Source organism: Paralichthys olivaceus, chromosome 1 (assembly GCF_024713975.1).
Source record: "Paralichthys olivaceus isolate ysfri-2021 chromosome 1, ASM2471397v2, whole genome shotgun sequence".
Lineage (NCBI taxonomy): Eukaryota > Metazoa > Chordata > Actinopteri > Pleuronectiformes > Paralichthyidae > Paralichthys > Paralichthys olivaceus.
The window spans coordinates 10,130,869-10,153,017 of NC_091093.1; the positions used below are offsets into that span (position 1 = coordinate 10,130,869).

A 22,149-nucleotide genomic window follows, 5' to 3' on the forward strand; every position below is an offset into this window, starting at 1 on the left:
CCTGGATTATCAGCCAAAATATGTTCAGATTAATTGTCCCAGTGAAGGATGAACAGTGGGGTTAAGTACTGATTATCATAGGGTTCACTAATTCTGGAGACAAACAGAAGTTTCCAAAGCCAACATGTGCCACAACATGTTCCAACTAACTCTACAAACATCTGTCTGTCTGTCTGTATTTGGCTCACACATCTCAAAAATCATTCATCTTATTAGCTTTACTCTCGACACGTGTATTCTGAAGTGCCCAGGGACGTGCAGTGTCAAATTTGGACATGTGATACATTCAGTATCAATAAAGATGTTGTGACCGGTGCCCTGTAGCAGTCTGTGGATCGAGTTGAAGAAGTCTTTTACTCTTATAAACAACTGTGGTCGACAACTGTTTTGATAATTAGATTTTTTTTTTGCCTCGGACTGACACAGACTTTCAACATGCAATATATGAAGTGAATTATTCGAACTTATAAATAAACCACATACATGAACAGTAATAAAGTAATTTCATTTAATTAGATTAAAAATACCAACTATAAATCTTCATTGCAGATAAACCAGGCAGGATAACTTCACTCTTTGAAGAACGGTGTGAAGAGGACTCACTAATGACAAGGAATAATTCTGAAGTAGCTCCAGAACATTAACACAGGCCAAGAGAAAAGTCCTTTCTGAACAGGCACTGTAGTAATAGTAATAATCTGCTGCACAGGTCTCAGAACCATGTTGGCAGCACCAGACAGATGGCTGCGTTTCAACCCTCCTTTCATTCACTTGCATCATGCAGTATTTCAATCCACCCAACAATTCAAGCAGCAATGTTGTTTGACTTATCAAGGCTATCCATTTACTGCGATGGGCGACCCAGATCGCCGCTAAAAAATTCATACCTGAACGTCAGCCTGTACGCACAATGAGCAAGAACCATGGTGCTCCAAAAATACCACTTTGAATATTTCAGAATTACTAAAAGCAATCCAAGGTAGACATGCATATTTCATCTGCGTGTCCTCATACCTCAGGATATCTTTGAGAGTAATTTGTCTCTGATGTGAGAAAGGCATCAATATTTGAATTTCTTAAAAGGTCACACACACAAGCTGATAATGTCTCCATCAGGAAACAACAGGATTAACAAACAAGCTGTTTAGTTGTCCTGGGTTGCGATGAAGACAACTCACAACTCACATTAACCCTAAGAGTTCTGAGGATATGGGAAAAGTATGCAGGGAAATCTCTGATAATATATGCTGTATTACAGGGACCTTTGAAGTCTCTTGTATACTTAAATATAAATGGATTTGGACCTGAACATACAAGAAAAAAACAGAAATCAAGTATAAGAAAAACACACAATGAAACAAGGCTCAAAGTGAAACAGAGATAGACTGCGAGAAAAGAAAGAGAATCCTTCTGCTGATAGAACAAACAGTGGAGTGCTGTAGTCAGGTCAGCCCTCCCCTTCCCATGCTTATTTCCATCTGCTGTTGCCAGCCACTGCCACCGAGCGGTGCCGAGACCGCTGTCTTGGAGTGAGGCAGGGCCAGCCCCGTGTCCTATAAACACACACAAATCATTTACATGCTGTACTCATCAAAGGCAACTCTTCCTCATTCCCGCCGAGATTTGCCGCCGATCTGAGCTTCCAATATTGCATCTCAGAGCGCCGCGGCTAACCTTTGCGACTGCCAAGAATGTGATTAATTTTTTAAATACAGCTGTTGACCTATTATTGAGATGGAGAGGAGCCACGAGAGACACTCATCTCCTCTCCCCTGTATAATGGAATGCATTATTGCATCAGTGTTTACAAGGCGCACTAAAAGAGAAACAGAATGAGGGAGAAAGCGTTAAATAAAGCAATTCGGCTAATGTCGCTTTGGGCCTCGCACTCACACAAAATGTCAATCAAAAGTCACGATTCTTTGATTCGCTGCAGTTGGCGCTGGCAGCTGCATCTGAGAGAAGAGTGGTGACACAATGTGGAACAATAATTATCCTGCAGTGTTAAAGTCCTCCAGTGTCTTGGTGCATTCATAAATAAAACATGTTCAAGATAATGGATTTATGTTCAATAATTCATCATCGGAATGTTTCAAATCGAGTGATATAATATGTGTCACAGTAGTAACACAGTGCTTAGCCAAATTAAGTTATCTTGAAACAGATTTATTGACAGAGCTGTTGCTGCATTCATTTACTCAGCCATTGCTTAATTACTCCTGCACAGATCATAAAACAAACAATGCCAATAGACTGATTTGAAACCACTCTGTGTCAGAATTAACTGCAGAGCCAGGCTAACTATGCAGTGCAAGCCTGAACCAAACATCACTGCACGATACACCGAGCACTCTGAGCAGCTCCTGAGTTAGATTGAGACAGGGGCAGTGCGGGGACTGTGATATTTGTCATTCATGACCTTGGTGCCAGCCAGCCATACAGGCAGTTTGGTTTGATGACCCATCAGAGGATCTGCCTGGGTCCCTCGCAAGAGCCAGAGGACCAGGACGAGGGGAGAGGGTGACATCCAGGGCTGCGGTCTGTTCAGCTGGACTGGGGTCAATCAAGTGGGCCTGAAGAGGCAGAGCCAGCTGGAGAGCCATGATACGACTGGCCTGCACATCCAGAACGTCCTGTTCCCAGTCGCACGAGGAGGCCACACTGGCGTGCTGCAGGAAGCCACTCACTGTCATAATTAATTATGTGAGTTTGTAGGACCAGAGTGAGCATATTGTAGCTTTGAGTTTGTAACACGCAGAAATCCCCCATTTAAACCAAAGAGGTAATTGTTTATAATGAAAATGATGCATGATTTTATGTCAGTGGGGGAAATGTTGGAGAATAAATCACTTGTTCTGGTGTAAAGCATCCGATAAAACCTTGATTTTGTTTAAATCCTCCACCTCAGCGACAAACAAATACAAATAGAAGAGATGCATCTGCAATCAACCGCAGCGAGACACATTTTTAAGAAAGTATTTCATTAAAACACACACACACATTGAGAGCTGCTCCATTCTAGATGAAGCTTGAGCATTCAACAGGGGCACACAAAAAAGAAAACAATTTACATGCAAATCAAATCTTATCATCTCAATCTCTTTATGCCACTTTCATCTGCAAAATTGCATTCATATGCACAAAGCCGTTCAATTACTGTAGCTGAGGCTCAACTTTTCACATCTCAGCATTTTCTATTTAGAGAGGCAGGCCCATGTACATTTAATAGGTAGCCATTCTGTTCCCCGGCTCTGCGAGGGATCACTGCGAGTGTGTCAGTTAGAGGAGATGGCAGCAAGTATCAGTGCATGAAATAAAGCTCCTGCTCCAAAGTGACAGGCCCTGGATATTGTTGGCAAATGGATGTTAAATTCACTCTGCAACCACCAGCAGCAGCCCCGGCTATGAAAAATTAACTGTACTCTAGCTAAAGGGAAAGGAAATTGCTTTGCTAGATAATACCACAAAATCCTGTTTGTGAGCTATCCATCTGTCAGATCTCTTTGCAAAAAAAGTCCTTCAGCTCTCTCTATTAAAGAGTCCACTCTCATATGCTGCTCAGAGTAAACCAGCGTAACAGTGGAAGACACGTCAAAGAGAGTTAAAGCAAATCCTAAATCTATGCCGCCTCAGAAAAGAAGACTGGCTCCAAGGGCCTTAAGAACAGACACAGATGCAGAGCTTATGTCAGCCACCAGAGGGCAGCGATGCTAATGGCTCTATGCTGCCACAGCCTCAGCCAACTCACTCTACATCCATCTATTATCTCTACCACTTATCCTGTGAGATGACTGGAGACAGTCCCAAATGACAATGTTCAAGACACAGTGTAAACACTGGACTCTACAGTGTGTTTAAAGTGTGTCTCTAGTTCAGCAGCTGTGAGTCACTACTGCTCTGAATTTCTGGCAGTAACAAGGAAGCGGTTTCACAGAAACATCACTGGGTTAATTCAGTGAATTTGCAACATGGTTTCATGCAGCACGTGATAGTCAGTTCACAGCAACATAACATACCTCCTCAGTTACATCATGACAGTGGAAAAACATGTTTAAAACATACTTAAGACATCTGTTTAACATAAGTATAATGTAAAATTAATAATAGATGGGATAAATCAGCTAATGAGCAGAGATGCTCACTATATTTACAATGAATGGAGATGTTCTTTGAAGCCCAACGTCCTGTGCACTGAGATAATTATATCTGTAAATATTTCATCTGAAAAACATTTATGCCTCTGAACACATCTTCCACAGTGAGGCCTTTTGTTTTTCAAGCATATAAGAAGGAGTTTAATTTGAGGTTGAGAATTACATTCGGATGCATTGTTTTGATGTGGGAGTACTTAATAAATAATTAGCCTAGACTTAAAATAAAATAAAAATCATGGTGCAAAAACGGGATAAATCAGTGATACTGCGTTTGTGGTTTTATGGCTACATGTAATTCTCTTGTCGTGCTGTTTTCACGTCCTGCCACCAGGTGTCGTCATAGCACTTCAAATATAGCCTACCCTGCCTGCCGCTAGATGTCGCTGTATTACTGGTTCAACTGACACAACAGATGATATTTACATCAAAAATGTGGGTTTGTATTCGTACAATAGGAGTGAGCCATAGTTATTCACAATTGGACTTTTAGAAACAGGGAGATTAAGCATGAATGATGAATAATTGGCAACATCTCATCCTTTTTCTATTATTCATTTGATTTATACTATAATTCATCAAAATGAGGCAAACATTATTATGATCATAAGGACCATGGTGCATGCAGGAGGGGTGGGGGACTGATGACACATGTGTGGCAAAGGCTAGTAGAGGGCGAGGCAGGGACAATGAAAAAAACAGATGTCAATATATACAGACAACACCCACTTATTATAGTGAAGCCATGCACAAACAGTGGTGTGCACATGACGCACATTTTATTTTATATAATGCAAGACTTATCAGTAATACGCAATTTTGCATACTGCACCCTATGTGTGTGTTACAGTAGATTACAGTACTGTACAGAATGTGGGGCGCAAATTGGCTGTGTTATCAAAATGCACATCTACATTCGCAAAAGACGGACCTCACTTCGTAATAACATTCATGATGACAAGTGGCCTCATACTAAATAATAAACTCGTTAGGGTCATGGTGACATGTTGGAAAACTGTTTAGGCTTTTGGAATAATGTGATGAGGACACAACAGATCTGATGTAGATCAACATCCGTCATGCCCGTTCATGTTTAATCCTCAGACATCCCGCTGCAGACTCTGCCTTCATCCACCCGTGGTTTTCCAGTAAAAACAAGGGAGACAGAAAGGAATCCGACCATAAGAGTGAGCATGAAGTTATTCCAGTCTGTGGCCTCTTCTCCCCCCTCACCCACCCCCCTCCCCTCTCTCCCAACCTGGAGACTGCGCAGAATACACCGGGGGCAGAAAAAGTGCCTGTGCAAGCAGAACTGAGAAAGTTCATAGATCGGAGGTGCAGTATGTCCCGTTAAGAAGAAGGGGGAAAAAATCCTGCAGAGCAGCAGAGACACCACAGGCTGAAGGGTCGCGCACGGTATTTACCGCATTGAAGATACAGTTCACCTGGGAAAATGGGTTTTCCGACGATATATGGTTGTCGTCGGGTTGTTTTCAAATTGTTTTTGCTTCAGTTTATCGTCTTTCAAGCGACATATGCTGCTCCCTCGCCTATCATCAGGTTTCCTGGAGACGATACTACCCCCACAACAGACAAAGAAGTTGCTCTGGTAAGTTTATTGCTTGTTTTTCCCAGAAACTGTGTCTAAGTGTCAGTCATGTGTCAATGAACAGTTTTTATCCTCAAGTATAAGAAGTGAATTGCCCAGGAATAGTTTCTAGGCTGCATCATTTATTTATTTATTCATGTGTGCTGGACTAACTTGATATAATTACTTATCATGAGAGTTGAATAATTCTCTTTTTTTCTCTCTCTCTTTTAGCACTATCTGAATAAGTTTTATGGATGCCCAGAAGACAGATGCAACCTCATGGTGCTCAAGGACACGCTGAAGAAAATGCAGAAGTTCTTCTCTCTGCAAGAAACTGGAGAAATTGATGCCAAAACTGTAGAGATCATGAAGAAGCCTCGCTGTGGTGTCCCAGATGTGGCCAATTACAACTTCTTCCACAGGAAACCCATGTGGCAGAAGAATGACATCACCTACAGGTCAGGAAAACAACATTAGCTTCTAATTTGTAAAGAGGCATTGTGATTATCCGGTCGTTGTTCAAGTGAGTTCCTCCTGTAAAGGAGCATTTAATGATGGGAGTGGGTCCCAGTTCATTATGAATCTGAATTATTGTGCTCCACCAATCAAATCTTGCAAGTTTCTAAGAGTTTGGTCCATATAAAAGGTAACAACATTACAACTAGGGCCATTACTATAGATGCATTTCATGTATAACATCAGGATGTTTTATTCGATCTTACACACAGGTCAAATAACTTGACTCCACCCAACTACAGTGCATAAGTCAAACTAGTAGTATTAAGATAGACTACAATATGTCAGTTCCATGATAAAACCAAAATATTTCAGTTTATTTATCTATATTTCCAGAGCACAAAAATAGAAATTCAAGTTTAGAGTCTGTTTTCTCTGAGAGATGGACCACAGCTTGGCCCCGCCTGACACCGCCCCCCCCCCACTCTCTCCTCAGCCCCCAGTCCACCCCACCCCCATCTGCACGGCTGTGGAGCTGTTGCACTTAGTTTCTTGCTAACACTCAGCATTCCTACACAGTGTGTGTCAGGTCTTTTGTTTTTGCTCCGTTTGAGGTTTTACAACAATGTGGAGAGTGGGGTTTATTTATATCAGTGGGGTTTTTTGTGTGGCGTGATCATTCCAGCCTGTCTGCCCATGTGCTAGAAAGGAAGACTGCAAGCCAAAGACAACAACAACTCAAGGATCATTGACTATTTTTTAGGCAAAGTTTGCAGCCGAACATTGTTTCGGGAAGCATTTTCACCAGATGACTCATACGCTGTTACTGCCTGGCTTCAGCTGGGTTCTTTTCCATGATCTTAAATAGAGAAAGAGATCTTGTGATTTGCCTCAGTACCTTTGAAAATGTCTCACTGACAGACTATCTTCATCACACAGGCTTTTGATTACTTATCTTGACTGAAACTTTCTGTTCCGTAGAATTCTGGGATACTCTCTCGATCTGGACGAGGAGGTCATAAATGATGCTTTCTTCAGAGCCTTCAAAGTGTGGAGCGACGTCACCCCACTCTCATTCACCCGCCTCATGGACGGAGAGGCTGACATCATGATTAATTTCGGCCGCAACGGTATGCTATGTGGACAGACCAGAGACTACATGGAGACTTTAGATATTTTGCAAAATGCCACACATTTAAAAGTTTTTAAAAAGTCAAGATTTCGAACACATTAACTTACTTTATAGCAAAAAAAGGACTTCATATGCCCTAATGCCCTACTTAATGAAGCCTTAGAAGGATGAACATTTCAAGATTTTCTCCACAAGATCAGTTTAAGCAATCTAACAACCATCTTATGATTAGGTACGTTTTAAAACTGATGAACAGCAGTTCAATGCCCTTTTCAGAAATGGTGAAGGTACACTGACAAATGTTATTACAGTGACTCCACAGCCTACATACAAATTTAGTTAGGAAACCTTTATCCAGCAATGAGAATTGTGGATGTAACACTGATTGTTCCAGTCATGATTCACTCACACGGTTATAATAACACCCAGATTAGCCTTAGCTGACCCTGTCGAGAAGGAATGCAGCAGTTTTACAGATTTGAAACCTCAGACTGTTCTTTTACCAACAGAAATATGAAGAATAATTTGGTGTTTTAATAAACACACAAATGCCATAACATGTACTCCCTGTCTAAAGTAGCATCAATTACTTTTAATTTCTCGCTAATAGCTGTAGCAGTTGTTGCCTCGTGAAAACAGAAACATGAAAGAGAACCTGTGGAAACCTCCAGTTGTCATAAAAACTCAAAAGGTTTGTCCAGTTTGGAAAAAAAACATGGCGACCTCCGCAGAGAGGTGCCACTCCCTATGTAGAAAAAAAGTACTATAGAAAGTATTTAAATATAAAGGGCCCATTCTAGGGTAAAGAAAACAACAATTCATACAATTTACATGATTACACATTAGTGAAAACATCACTAGGAATGTTTTATATAAAATTTCTGCCAAAACATCCCTTTCACCTAAATCCTGCACACTAAACCTTTAATACTGAATGATGTCATTAACAGAGCACGGAGACGGTTACCCCTTTGACGGCAAAGATGGCCTCTTGGCTCACGCCTTCGCTCCAGGGCCAGGAATTGGAGGAGACTCCCACTTTGATGATGATGAGCAGTGGACACTGGGAGATGGCCAAGGTAATAGACGGGGACTATTCACAACAGTGAATGGCAAAAAGCTTAACTATGTTTACTACACAAGTGCAGTATAATTTGTCATCAGCATAAGTTCAGCAGTTGAGGTGTCAGGACACTAATGTTGACTTAGATATTTCTAATCTGACTTTCAGATACTTTGTCGTCATAGTCTTAACTTTGTCTGAACTTTCTGGCACTCAAAATGGCAAATCATAGCCATCTGGAAGCTGAATAGAAAATCCACTGCCAGCATTTATATTTGCACGCATTGACCCAGATAGTTTTATGCATTTCCCATTATTCAGATCCTCTTGTCTGAATCTATTACTTGTGCATAAGCAATCTACCTCTCACAGGAAGTAAAATTAACTTCTGTCTCATATCAGTGCTTTGAAATGCTTATACCATTATTGCCTATTGCTTATAAAGTACATTTTGCTGTTGAACTGAACATCTGTCTGAATGGTGAATCATTTGGTTCAAAACAATATCAATATCCTTTCTCACAGTGGTGAAGGTGAAGTTTGGTAATGCTGATGGCGAGTTCTGTAAATTTCCCTTCCTGTTCATGGGCACTGAGTACGACAGCTGCACGTCCCAGGGTCGTGACGATGGCTTCCTGTGGTGCTCCACCACTTACAACTTTGATGATGATGGCAAATATGGATTCTGCCCTCATGAATGTAAGTTTTGTCATGTTGTCTACTGTTTTTGATAGTTCACCATATATATACTACATATAATGTGGCATTGCAATGTATCTTAACCAGTTGTCTTTACAGAGTAAGTGTCTGTTTCAATTTCTACTTTTGTGGCCCCATTTGACCATAGCAGAATATTTGTCATACCCTACTTGCACCTGACTGAAGCCAAACATGTGAAAAAGTTCAGGAAATAGAATCAGTGTTTCCTATAGAGGCAAAGTAATACTTCATATTAGATAAGTGCCATATTTAAAGCTGTTCTGCTGATTTTGGACAGAAAGAAAGTAGGTTGGACCATGTGCCAGGAAAGTGTTGTTTTTTATTTGGAGTGGAGTATGGAATATTTCTTTTCCAAGTTGCTGCCCCACTTTAGAAGACTGGGCTTTGTCAAACATTTTGTTTATCTGTGTTATGTTGCTGTCCATGGTACTAACATGATCACATGCCTATTACAAGAAAACAGCCAAAGTACACATGTACTAAGTTGTTTTATATGATGAGAACATAACTGTTTGTACTGGAGCCGTCTGTTATTTGTATTGATGAACAAAAAAGTTCCATTCTAGGTGTAATTATGGTTTATTTTCCTCTGTCAATGCATTTGTCTGAAATCATTATTCAGGGGTCAAAGCATCTTGGTTGTTTGTAATAATCATGCAAGAAACTGAGCTTATTCTTTGTAAGCAGTGAAAAATACAATACAATGATATTGAATATTTATTATAATTATAATATAGGTATATGTGTTCTTTATATGTAAACTACAGTATGTTTCTATTTATTTCCTTTGTTCTACAGTACTATTCACCATGGGTGGAAATGCAGAGGGCTCTCCATGCAAGTTCCCCTTCACCTTTCAAGGAGAGAAGTATGACGGCTGCACCACGCAGGGCAGGGATGATGGTTACCGCTGGTGTGCCACTACTGAGGACTACGACCGAGACAAAAGCTATGGGTTCTGTCCTGAAACTGGTAGGGGGTGTTATACACTGTCTGTTATGTCAGACTATATTCATTACATAAGAAAACTTAAGTTTCCTCTATGTATCATAAAGATGCCACATAGTGTATAGCTGTATACAAGTGTTTGCATTGTCTTCAGTCTATGTGCTTGTTTAGATTCATATAGTGCATTTTACTGTCTGTATATATTTTGATGTGCAGTGTAAGGTACCAAGTCATGTGCAAGGTCTACTGGAATTTGCCAGTTGGGATTTCCAGTCTTGCTTGTGGTCTGCTGAATGCCGCTGAAAGTATTTTAATGTGCAGTGGCAGGGTTTCTTTTCCATTCTGTCAGTAGGAGTGCGCTTTAGGGCCAAAGTAGTGAAGTTGGGAGGGAGAGACAGTGAGATACGGAGAGAGGTACAGCCACTGGGGCTTTCGTCTGGTTCTAATTGATTGGGAATGTAGCTTTGTTGTAAAGCCTTGAGCGATACCTTGTGCTGAATAAGAAATTATTTTTCTTTAAACAGCACAAAACCTGTCTTGCCAAATTGAAAATGATGTCTCTGAAAGAAAATCAATTTGGGCGGGTTCGTCTTGGTATTATGCCTAGGTATTGATGTCATGTGCCAGCTGCCTTCATTATATTGTTCTCGATCATCTGTGTTGATTTCACAATATAATACAAGCCTTCTTGCTCTGGAGAAGAATTTTGGCATGTGAATGAGTTCATAAGACAGTGAGATGAACCAAGGTCGCTGCACATTTCACTTTTTCTCAGTTTTACTTTTTGTTTACCCCTCCAGCCATGTCAACAGTGGGAGGAAATGCAGAGGGAAGCCCCTGTGTCTTCCCCTTCACCTTCCTGGGAGACACCTATGAATCCTGCACCTCATCAGGGCGCAGCGATGGCAAGATGTGGTGTGCTTCCACCAAGAGCTATGATGATGACCGTAAATGGGGTTTCTGTCCAGACCAAGGTATGAAGGCATTCCTCTGCCTTTTAAGGCACATTACAAGACTGTTAAATCACAAAAACTATGAACTGGTTAGCCATGGCAATTTAGAAAACTGTCAGTCAGTATCCATCATACTCATTTACTAAGACTTGTGTCAACCTTTAAATTAATTGTTTCTCCTGTGAAGATGATCATTGTATCACATCTTTTCAGGCTACAGTTTGTTCCTGGTGGCAGCCCATGAGTTTGGTCATGCCCTTGGCTTGGAGCACTCTCAGGACCCAGGAGCATTAATGGCCCCCATTTACACCTTCACAAAAGACTTTAGACTTTCTCATGATGATGTTCAAGGCATCCAGGAGCTCTATGGTGAGATATGTGACTTGTTGCCTCGATGGAGATTAAGTCTTATACAAGAACCAAAAAATTGTGTTTTCCTTATTAGAGTTCAGGAAGTATCAATACTATGAGTGCATAATTAATCAATTAAATATAAAATATTTGCTGGTAAATCTGCTAAATTTAGGTGCGTCGACAGACCAGCCTCAGACTCCGACTCAAGGTCCAGTTACTCCAATGGACATCTGTAAGGAGCCAGTTGTCTTTGATGCTATAGCACAAATCAGAGGAGAGACCTTCTTCTTCAAGGACAGGTAATCACATCAAACAGGAAGTCCTGATGGTATTTTGGTCCAAACTAGATTTCACCAAGTTTGCATACACCACATCAGGGCCAGGAAGTTGCACTAACAAGCACTCCAGCCATAATCCAAGCTCTGGATCATGGTTTTTGAATGTGCTAACTGCTCTGTTTTCATTTGCTCCATGTTTGACTTTCTTGAAACTTGCAAGCACTGCCAAAGTCTAGCTGGATTTCCTGTCTGTGATCTATGGAAAGAACAACAAACAAAACCCAGTAGCCTACTTCTGGCTTCATGACTTGTGCAAGTAAAATAATTCATCCTACACAAATTGGATTTCATAATAATCTTGCCCACGAAAGCAAGCAGTTTGACATGAGGTACCCTGTTAATTATTGTTTCTCGTATTGCAATCCTATGCCACTTGAAGATTGTGGTTTGGATGGCTTGTTTCATGATGTGACAATTAGTAAGAAGGAAAAACTACTTGTCTATGCATGCAGCGACAACCAAAATAGTCGTCAGCCATAAACACAGTCTGCAGTCCTCTCCTCCACTGGCACCAGTGATACCAGTGTAAGATTACTGTGTGTCTACCAGCTGACCCAGTGCAGGGGTTGTAATTCTGGGGCTTTGGTCAACTGTCTTTGTGAGTCAGAGCATTTTCCCATAAAGCAGAACTTTGTTAGTTAAATTCTTCTGAGGGTCACTAAGATCAAAAACAAAAGAAATGCTGATAGAAAACACAAACAGCATCCTTGCTGGTTGTGACGCATTTATTCTCATAGATACACTCTGTAATGTTTACTGCCTGCAATTTTGAGGTTAACATAGCTATGTATCTGTCATGGCCATTTTGGAAAATCATCCTAAGTAAACAGGCGAGCAGACCTCCATACGAAAGAGTGTAGTCTTTCATTTAGACTGCCCCCCCCCCCCCAATAACCTGGAGTTAGAAACCAGGAGAAACAGGCCTCACTCACTTGCTGAAATACAGAATTTCTCTTCACCTCACTGTGGCTCTTTTCCACACATTTACTGCGATAGACAGTGCAGCACATGAGCTCATAGGGTGCTATGTGGACCATGAAACCTTGGCCTTGTTTCTGGAAATCAACTAGTCTGAAACTTTCTTCTCTTAAATGTTTCAGTCTGAGTTACAACTATGAAAATGAAAGACAAACATACCTGATTATCAGCTGTGCTGTTCCATAATTGTAACTATGACATTCTGATGCAAACCTGCCATCTAGATACTTTTGGGGAGCAATAATAGTTAAAATCAACTGCTCTGTGTCTAATTATGGGAATTTGCCTCTCTTTGGTTATGTGCAGCTTGGCCTAGTTCAGCAGATGTTTTAACTGAACTCTGAATCACATGCAAGGTTTGTTAAGCAACTTAACCGTCTGTGTTACGTCTCATGTGGAACCATAACACTTTGTTTTGTACATTTCAAGCAATTATTAATTAGATATGCCTTGAATTTTTGTTATGGAAATATGTGTCAATGCTTGAGAGGACTATGAGCCACTCATCTGAAGGCAAGGGAGAGAAATTGAAGACAGAGTTCTCTCAAGGCATTGAAGGGAACGTACAGCACATTTTGACTCTCTAGTAAAGTTACAGAATGAGCGTGTTGTCCTGACCTTCACAGCAACTTAATGAGTTGCCTGAAGGCCATGTCAGGCTTGTAAGCTGCAGAGCTCTGGTAAAAAGGTTTATAGCTTCAGAGAAAGAGCAGTGGCCTCTGGGTTTCAGTGATAATGCTCACTTGACTCTTTCATTGTACAAATTGGACCCCCCCCCCCCCCTGTCTCCTGGCTCAGAAATATTTATGATGTAGGACAAATCTTGACATGATACAATGAACAAATCTTGTAGCGCGCCCTGAGCTCAGCAGTAGTGTGCGTCTGTCTGTCTGGAGGCTTAAGGAGAAGGCAATTATAAAGTCTGTCTTATAGAAATAGTTTGGCCAACCTACTAATTAGGGTCATAGTGTATTTATGACTATAATTTTACACAACAAATATTATGGTAAAACATGCTCACGCTTTCATATATAAACATGTAGTCACAGCCAGGAGTTGTTTTTAATATATAGAATTTCCTGTAGTTGAGATTTCCTTCCTATCTGGAAACACATCATTATCATGTAAACAGTTTAATACCACAATTAAACACTTATACCGCAGACACTGATAGAAGTACATCAGAGAAGCAACAATTGTTTTCTTTTACAGCACAAACAAATAACATTATTTTAATAAAGAAGTCAGTCAAGAATAATTGCAGCCACATCCTGATTTTGCGCTACACATATTGCAATTATTTTTCTTCACAACAGGAGTATACACTTAAGTTAATTAGCTTGTTTAGAAGCTGTGGAGCCACTGCCAAAAATGAGCATTGTCAAACATTGCATTTCTTGGGACTGCTTGCATTTCCTGGTCTGGGGATAAAGAAGCAGGAGGCTGACTCATGAAGCAGTCCCCAAGAGTGTCAGTAAAGGCATGGACAAAAGCAGGATCTCTACTGAGGTAGAACGCCAAATCTAAAGGCTAGATCTATCTTCAAGCAGAGTAGGAAGCTAACAGCAAAGACTGGATCTCTCCAGGGGTACGGCAGGAGGCCAACAATGAAGGCTGGGACATGTTGAATGTGGCTGTCCCCTCAGGAGGCTAAGCAGGAGGCCAGCGACAGCAGGGCCTCTTAGGAGGCAGAGGAGGAGTATGACTGGTAAAGTCTCCGTGGACGAGACTGAAGATTTAACAGGACGGCTGGCACCAGATCATTCCACTGCAGGTCAGCTCAGGCCACAGTACAGCTGTTGGAATATAGGCTGTGTTGTCTGCAGGGAGGTAGGCAGGGTGGGAATGGCTGACTGAGAACCAGGATCTGGTGTCGGACCAACCGTTCTTCTTCTCTTCTTTGTTCGGTCTATTGGCGGGTGGCAACCAAGGTGCATTCCCACCATATACTGTGTTGGTGCACTTTTCCTAGTTGTACTGCAAGACCAGGTCGATGCGTGGAGTTGATGGAGCAAACATCAAACATCTCCCTCAATGACCAACAGTTGGTTGGAGATCATGGGGTTGTGTCTGCCAGACTGTAGAATGGGCGTTATCCAGGACCCCCAAGCTGGAACTGAGTGGATTTATGCTGCAGGTGTCATAGGAACACATCTGGCGAGTTTCTCTGAAGACACTTCTCAGGGTCTGACAGACTGCCAGCCAATGTACAAATAGGCCTGAAAGCTATGGGTCCAATTTTAGCCATATGGTATAACTTACTAAGACTAACACAGGGTATGGGTTGCGGAAGTTAGCTGGGAAATAGGCTGGGGGCTAGCAACTGGGAGGGTTGCTGGATGCTAGCAGGTCTGGAGGATGACAGTATGCTAACAGGCTCGGATGTAGGTCTGAAGTAGTGCACCCACCAAAAAAAGGCTGCCATTGTGGAAATGGCAGTGTCCTGTTTCCAACGCATTTTTAAAATCCTAATAAAGGCAGATTAGTCACCAAAAAATGTTTCCTTAGATGCATCAAAATCAAAAAAGCATTGATACGTGGGTCTACAGAATAGGTTTGAGAGAGGTTACCCAAAGTACTGCTCTCCAGCTTTGACCTTCCCACAGACCTGTCGCAATTGATGTTGCCTTCATCCAAAGGAAGGTTTTCAGGACAACAACACTACAAGCAGCAGAAGTCTTGTCAGTGATGTAGAATCAATTCAGGAGCATAATGGCTGCTGATATTTCTGCCAGACTTGCATCATAAAGCAATGGTGACCTTTAATAACGATTGACATGAGCACAGAGTTACATTATTTTGCTTTTGGAAAAACACATTTTTTTGGGGGGTTTTTTGGTTTAAGAAATAAATTGAAGACATCGGGACAAGAACACAACTAATAAAACTTATACATTCAGACTGGAAGATGTCTTTTATTCTGAAATTTATTTTTATATTCTCATCATCACAACTTATCTTTGAAATCGGTAGATTACTTTCTTTTCAAAAAATAGGTCAGTGGAAAAGAGTTTGGGAAGCTGTAGTTGTTGTGCAGCTGTGGATTTGGAAATTCAGGCAAGATGGGTCTTGTTCCGCTGGCGTCTGCAACCTTAGTCCTAACGAGAACCAGATGCTCATGAATCAGGCCATTGTGGCTGGCTCAGCCAGTGAAGCACTTGCACTACCCCCCCCCACACACACACACACACACACACACATACACAAAGTCACACTCCTCCTCATCAACCTCCTCTGCTCCTCTTTCACTCTCACTCTTATTTCATCCACAGCTCATCTACCTTAAGAATGCTCACCCACTCATTATCTGTCTGCCAGGTTCCTGTTCAGGTCAGTCAACTACAGAAGCAAGCCCAGCGGCCCAATGCTAGTGGCCACCTACTGGCCTGAACTGCCTGCCAAGATAGACGCTGCCTATGAAAACCCACTGGAGGAAAAAACTGTCTTCTTCTCAGGTATGCTGGAGAAGACAAGTATAACTGTTAGAAACAGATGATTTAAACATTGCTCAATGTTGTTGTCATATTACATAAACTGTGCACTCTGTTTTTGCTTCCATGGAGACAAACAGACAGTTGCTTGAGTAATCAAGGGGTGTCTCTACTTTTTGATCATTGGGATGCTTTCTGCCTCACAGTCAAGCATTTTAACAAAGTGAAACATTAAGAGAAGCAGGAATGTTGGCACTCTTGTGTGCACTCTTGGGACACTTGAGATATTCCAAAATAGTTATTAGTGGTTTATGATGCATTCCTTGCAACTTACTAATATGACTGAGTGACAATCTTCATGAATACTGATGAGTTTTACGTAAATTATCAACTTTGAGTACATAAGCAGCAGAGCTGGTTTGGCAAAGGAGGGACTATGCTATATGGCAATCACAAGATCTCACTCATTTTATATATATATAAATATATATCAGCCATATATGTGTATAAATATATATATATATATATTTGGTAAATAGAAGTAAGAATGTGGATTCTTTAATCATCCTTTGTGAAAAAAAAAGTTACCTTCCGTCATTATAACAAATGTCTTGAGTTTTTTTTTTTGCCACAATTCTTCTTTTCTAATTATTTTTTTCTCTCAGGCAAGGAGATGTGGGTCTACAAAGCGAATGACTTGGAGAGAGGTTACCCCAAGAAGATCTCCAGTCTAGACCTTCCGACAGACCTTTCACAAATTGATGCTGCCTTCAACTTCAGGAAGAACAAAAAGACTTATCTTTTTGCTGGAGACAAATTCTGGAGGTACGACCCAAACTTGAAACTATTTAGGGCCCAACGGCCCTTGTCTGCTGCTGTCATCACCCCCTCTTACATACATTACTGAATCATGCCTGGATCTAATTAGCATTTCGTGTGAACTAAACTGTACTCTAAACAGCTGTGTAAGCCCTTTCAAAACATGGGATTTCAAGGTGACGATGACTAAATGTTTTATCTCTATGGAAGAGTATGAGTGGTGAATGGTGAATTTATGTATATGAGAGAACTCTGAAGTACTTATTTAAGGATTCACGTTACTGTTTTATATATACAGATATGATGAAGAGACGAAGATCATGGATGCTGGCTTCCCCAGACTTATTGCTGACTCCTGGAATGGCATCCCAGATGGCCTTGACTCTGCCTTCAGTCTTAATGGCATTGGTAAAAATATATTTCTCTCTTTTTTACATAAGCTGTGAAGATTTGAGGCCGGACACTTTTAACAGAAGCTAGCAGCACATTGTGCTAACATGCTCATTTGGCAATGACAGAGAATGCAACAATTACCATTTGCACCATCTTAACATCCATGTTAGCATTTGATGATTAGCATTAATTTAGCCTTGGTTAGAGCGGTACACTTTATTTAAATCCATCCACTAGTTGATTAATCCAGTGTATAACTATAAAAGAAAATAGTTCAACATCATGGAAGTGCAAGAAAAACAAAATCTGTAAATGATCAGTCATTAGGACTCATCCACTTCTTGTAAGACTGCAAAAAATAAAGTCAGCTCTATCAGTGAGCCATGACTTTGTCTCTGCCTCAAACCCAGCAAGTAGTGATGATGCTATTGTGCCAAAAGTGAATCATTTACAGGAACTGAATACACAAAGAAAATAAAGAAGAAAAACCAGCCAAAGGGAGTTGCTCTGGAGTTAGGGAGTCATCTGTGGTCTGATGTTGATAGAACAACACAGTCAGTGGGAGTCCTGTTTCTTTCTTTTGTCTTGTGCAATCCTTTAATTTTCAGTGACTGAATAACACATAACAGTTGGCTTTGCTGGCTAGTGAGCAGGGCATTGCAGGGTAAGAACTCCCGTCAGAGAGTGTTGATTTTTAGGCATGATCCAGGTAAACCTCCTCTTGAGCCTGTCACTGTCAGCAATGTATACTTGGGGTTAGGGGTGGTAGATATTTGTCTATGGCAAGCAACCAGGGATTTTTCCATTACTGCTTTCTGAACATACACACAGTGCAGCCAGCATCACAGAGCCCCTTCCCCACACAGTGAACAAACAAATTTATATAAAGAAAGTCTGTTTCCCTGCACAGAGGTGCCTCTGTATGCTACCTGATTGGCAAAATTTAAAGAGAGCGACTTTGCACTGCTAATCTAAATGTTTTTATTAGCGTGATTATTTGAATGTGATTAGAAGGTAGTTTCTCTCTTGTTTTACACAAATTATTGCTGTGGAAAACTAACTCAAGCAAATACTTTGAACAGAGTGTGCATTGTGCTTGTTTTTAACAGATTACAGCTACTTCTTCAAAGGCAACCACTATTTCAAACTGGAAGACAGCAGCTTGAAGATTGTCAAGCTGGGCGAAATCACAAAGGACTGGCTCGGTTGTTGAGCATCTCGAAAATGTCTTACAACTTGCTGATTCCTGTAATGACACCTGGCCTCATGAGGACATTGGCATATTATCATACACAACTTGAGGTCACTGCAGTGCACACCATTGTAAGTTGTACGTTTTTGTCCTGGCAACTATGCACGCTTCTGTGTGAGATATGTCCCTTCCAACCTGTATAATCAACCTCCAGCTTTGTAGAAAGGCACCTCGGGACCTTCTACACAGGCTATACATGGGCAACTGGATATTACTGTGTGATATTGACATTGTATTTGTTATGCTGATGCAGATTTATTACAATTTGTACCCCCTGTTTCATTGTTTTGTAGTTGTTTTTTGAGTTGTTTTTTGTACTCAGACATCAGGTATGTCCACACTGCATTAAACGCAGTGCTATACTTTGCTGTGAGATATTGCCGTTTAATGCAAATTTTAATCTGAAAGGCTGTGTTACACCAGATGAGGAATTCATGTTGGCTTAGAATTACTTCTATGTCCAGTGTGTTAAGTGCAGTTTGATAAATGTATCAGTTTTAATTAATTAATTTTCTCATTGTTGAGCAATACATTTAAAGAAATGAATTTGCACAATGTGTCTGACCGAAAATGGTGCTTTAGAGTTTGCTTTTGCATATAGTCCTAAATATATATACATATACACAACTTATATTCAGTGTAACAATGTCTGATGGGACTACTTAGCATTCTCTGAATGTCAGAAAGTAGTATTCGCAGACACATTATTCTTAATTTGGTTAGCACTTTCTTATAGGACTATAGAAGGGAACTAAACAATATAGAGACCAGATTATTGTCATGGCAACTCCATGTTGTATGTCCCTTCACTAATGGTAGAGACAGATTAAAGGCACAGGTTGCCTCTAGAGGCTGTATAAGTTTGCTGCATGATGGAATCATGACAAGAGTACCATGGTAGTATTGTTTAAATATCTTTTTTTTAACAATCTTGTTTCTTTCCTGGGTTTTAGCAAAACAGTGATGGTGTTTTGTGTCGTTTTTAATGCTTTTGCACTTTGTTACTGTCATCAATAAAGATGAAAGATGGTCAATATATTGTGGATCAGTAATTAATAGAGGAGGAGGTCAATATACCGTGCAACATTCTGGGTTGACACTATACACTGTATATATAGATAGATCATATGACAGTTCCCTCCAAGTTCCCTCAGGTAGTTCTTATGACACTACTGTTTGTTCAAGTGCTCATTTTTCTGGTAAGTTTGGTTCTAATTATATATTTGATGCTATAAAAATGGGGTGAAATGTTCTTGACAGTTGAGACTGACTTACATTTGGTCGCACATAGCCATGGGTCCTTGCTCCCACAACTCCTACACCCGATCACTACTCCACAGGCTCTGGCTCCAAATTCACAAGATGGCAGCATTCGTTTCCAGCAGATTCTGGCTTCATTTCTGGATAGTGAGAGGAAATGGAGACATGTTGTACATCTTTATATGCAGTCTATATACAGTTAGCACACCCAAAGTCGCCCTTATCCAGATCAAATATACAAAGTGAAATAAAATATCACAGCAGGTATTTTCCTCTGCATTTCCTTAGATTAAAGATTAGAAACATAGCTCCTTCACTGCAGGCAACTGACAGATGATATGTACACTTATAATATAGGATTTTTCTTTTTGGGGGGGAGTGGCTTAATTCTACCCCATATTTGCAGTTTCCTTCTAAAATCAACGTTGTAATAATAAATAATTATTCAGTCATTTGTCATCAGAATCCAGAGATATTTAATGCATCAGTGAGATATACATAGTATCAAATGTAAAATATGTAACCCAAACCCCCTCCACTAAAATGGCTGTTTCCCAATCTTCATTTAATTAGAAATATTCAGGAGGGAAAGTTGCAGTTGGCACATTGGGACACTGATTTCCAATGATAGAACATGACCCATGTACAATCTGGATTCAATAGAGCTTTTTTTCCACCACATTGCAACTTTCTGTCCATCAATGTTGACAACTTTTGCTTTCTGGGAACACAAACTTAAAGCTAATAAAAGTGTATTTTTCAGGAAAGTCTCTGTGCAGTTGATTTCCTTCCTAATTTCCTCCTTCCTGCACACAGGAAACAACTACCAGGGGGAAGTTTCCTGCTTTGCTGAGTTCTTGTATTGTTAAGAGACCAGCATGAGGACGAGGAGTAAATCTGTGTTTTCTCAACTGTTCACAGAGATAAACATGATACTGCTGCAATTTCTACAACAGATACTGCTGCTGCTGCTACTAGTGTTACTACTGCTACTGCAACTGCTGCTATTTCTACTGCTGCTGCTGGTTCACCACCATCATGATTTGTGGTTTACATATAATGTAGGAAGGATGGATGTTGGAATCTCATTGGCATGACAAGGAGTGTGTGCCTATCATATTATAAAAACACATTCATTTCCAGGCCTACCCAGGGGGCTCCAAACTGTTTCAGGGGAAGTCCAGTTAATGGAATTGAATTTCTTTTTTTCTTTTTTTTTACATTAGTTACATTAATTATCAAAAGGAGATAGTTCAGATATGCATTAATTGTGGAGAATTTCACTGTTTTCCCATTTTCCCCAAAACACAAATGCCACAACCAACATGTTTTGTATTTGTTGTAGTCTGAGGTCAAACAGCAGTATGCCTGTCTTTGCTGGACCGAGTGTCTGTGGGATCAAATAACAATCATGTCTGCACAAGCATCAACAAACTGAGCCAAATAAGGCAAGAGTAAGGAGTTGCTTATTTTCCAAGCTTTATCAGAGAGGAGGTCACCAGTCTGAGACTTTTATAACTCCTTGTGTTGGCCAGCTGTCACCTATATATTTTCTGTGACTTATTAGGAATATAATCAAAATGTTTACAACTGCAATAAATGTTTATGTGTGTGCACAAACCTTTTTCAAAACATGCACAAAATATTTACACAGCTCCAAACCTATGAACTCACTCATATATATGCATTTCTTTTACATGCATTCATCAGCATCCATTCAAAGCTAAAAATATCATTGGCCATTATTTGCTTATACAAGATATATTCTTCACCCCTTTTTTAATGTTTTTTAATGTCCCACTTTGCATATACTGCCGCATCTGCTTCTTCCTTTAGATTCAAGCCATAAATTCAGTTTAACTTCAGACTGAGCGGAAGTAATATCCCCCCTGCAATGTCTTCATAGAGTGTATATTCTAGTTGCTTCCTGTATGTCATCTGGAGATTAACGATTCATGCAGCATTGTGAGGCTGTAGCTGGTCATAGCAGAACAGGTCTATAAAAATGTATGACATTTGATGACCATTTCTTTAGAATGGAAAATCTAAATATGCAAAGGAACTAGTAGTTGTAAATGAATGAATGTAAATGAAAATCTAGCATTTAAATGAGAATACTCAAAGTACAAAATCGTAATCAAGTGTACATACTTGAGCACATGCACTTAATTTTCATCACTAAATGACCCATATAAAGTGTTGATTGAATAAATCCTTTTCAACCACATTGCAACTTTTCTGCCATAATCAAGTGTGTCAAAGTTGTGCAGAGTGAACCCCCTCCACAAACACAAGGGGCAGTATTTTGAC

General features: G+C 40.4%; 1 protein-coding gene across 1 annotated transcript; it reads left to right on the forward strand.

The window, feature by feature from the left end:
- Positions 1 to 5,421: 5,421 nt before the first annotated feature.
- mmp2 (matrix metallopeptidase 2) lies at positions 5,422 to 19,615 on the forward strand. Its single transcript, XM_020080268.2, has 13 exons — positions 5,422 to 5,760; positions 5,974 to 6,200; positions 7,180 to 7,328; positions 8,281 to 8,409; positions 8,919 to 9,092; positions 9,912 to 10,085; positions 10,862 to 11,035; positions 11,228 to 11,383; positions 11,541 to 11,667; positions 16,003 to 16,139; positions 16,781 to 16,940; positions 17,233 to 17,342; positions 18,437 to 19,615. Exons 1-13 carry the CDS (start codon positions 5,605 to 5,607, stop codon positions 18,538 to 18,540), a joined length of 1,977 nt encoding a protein of 658 aa, XP_019935827.1. The 5' UTR covers positions 5,422 to 5,604; the 3' UTR covers positions 18,541 to 19,615.
- Positions 19,616 to 22,149: the final 2,534 nt, after the last annotated feature.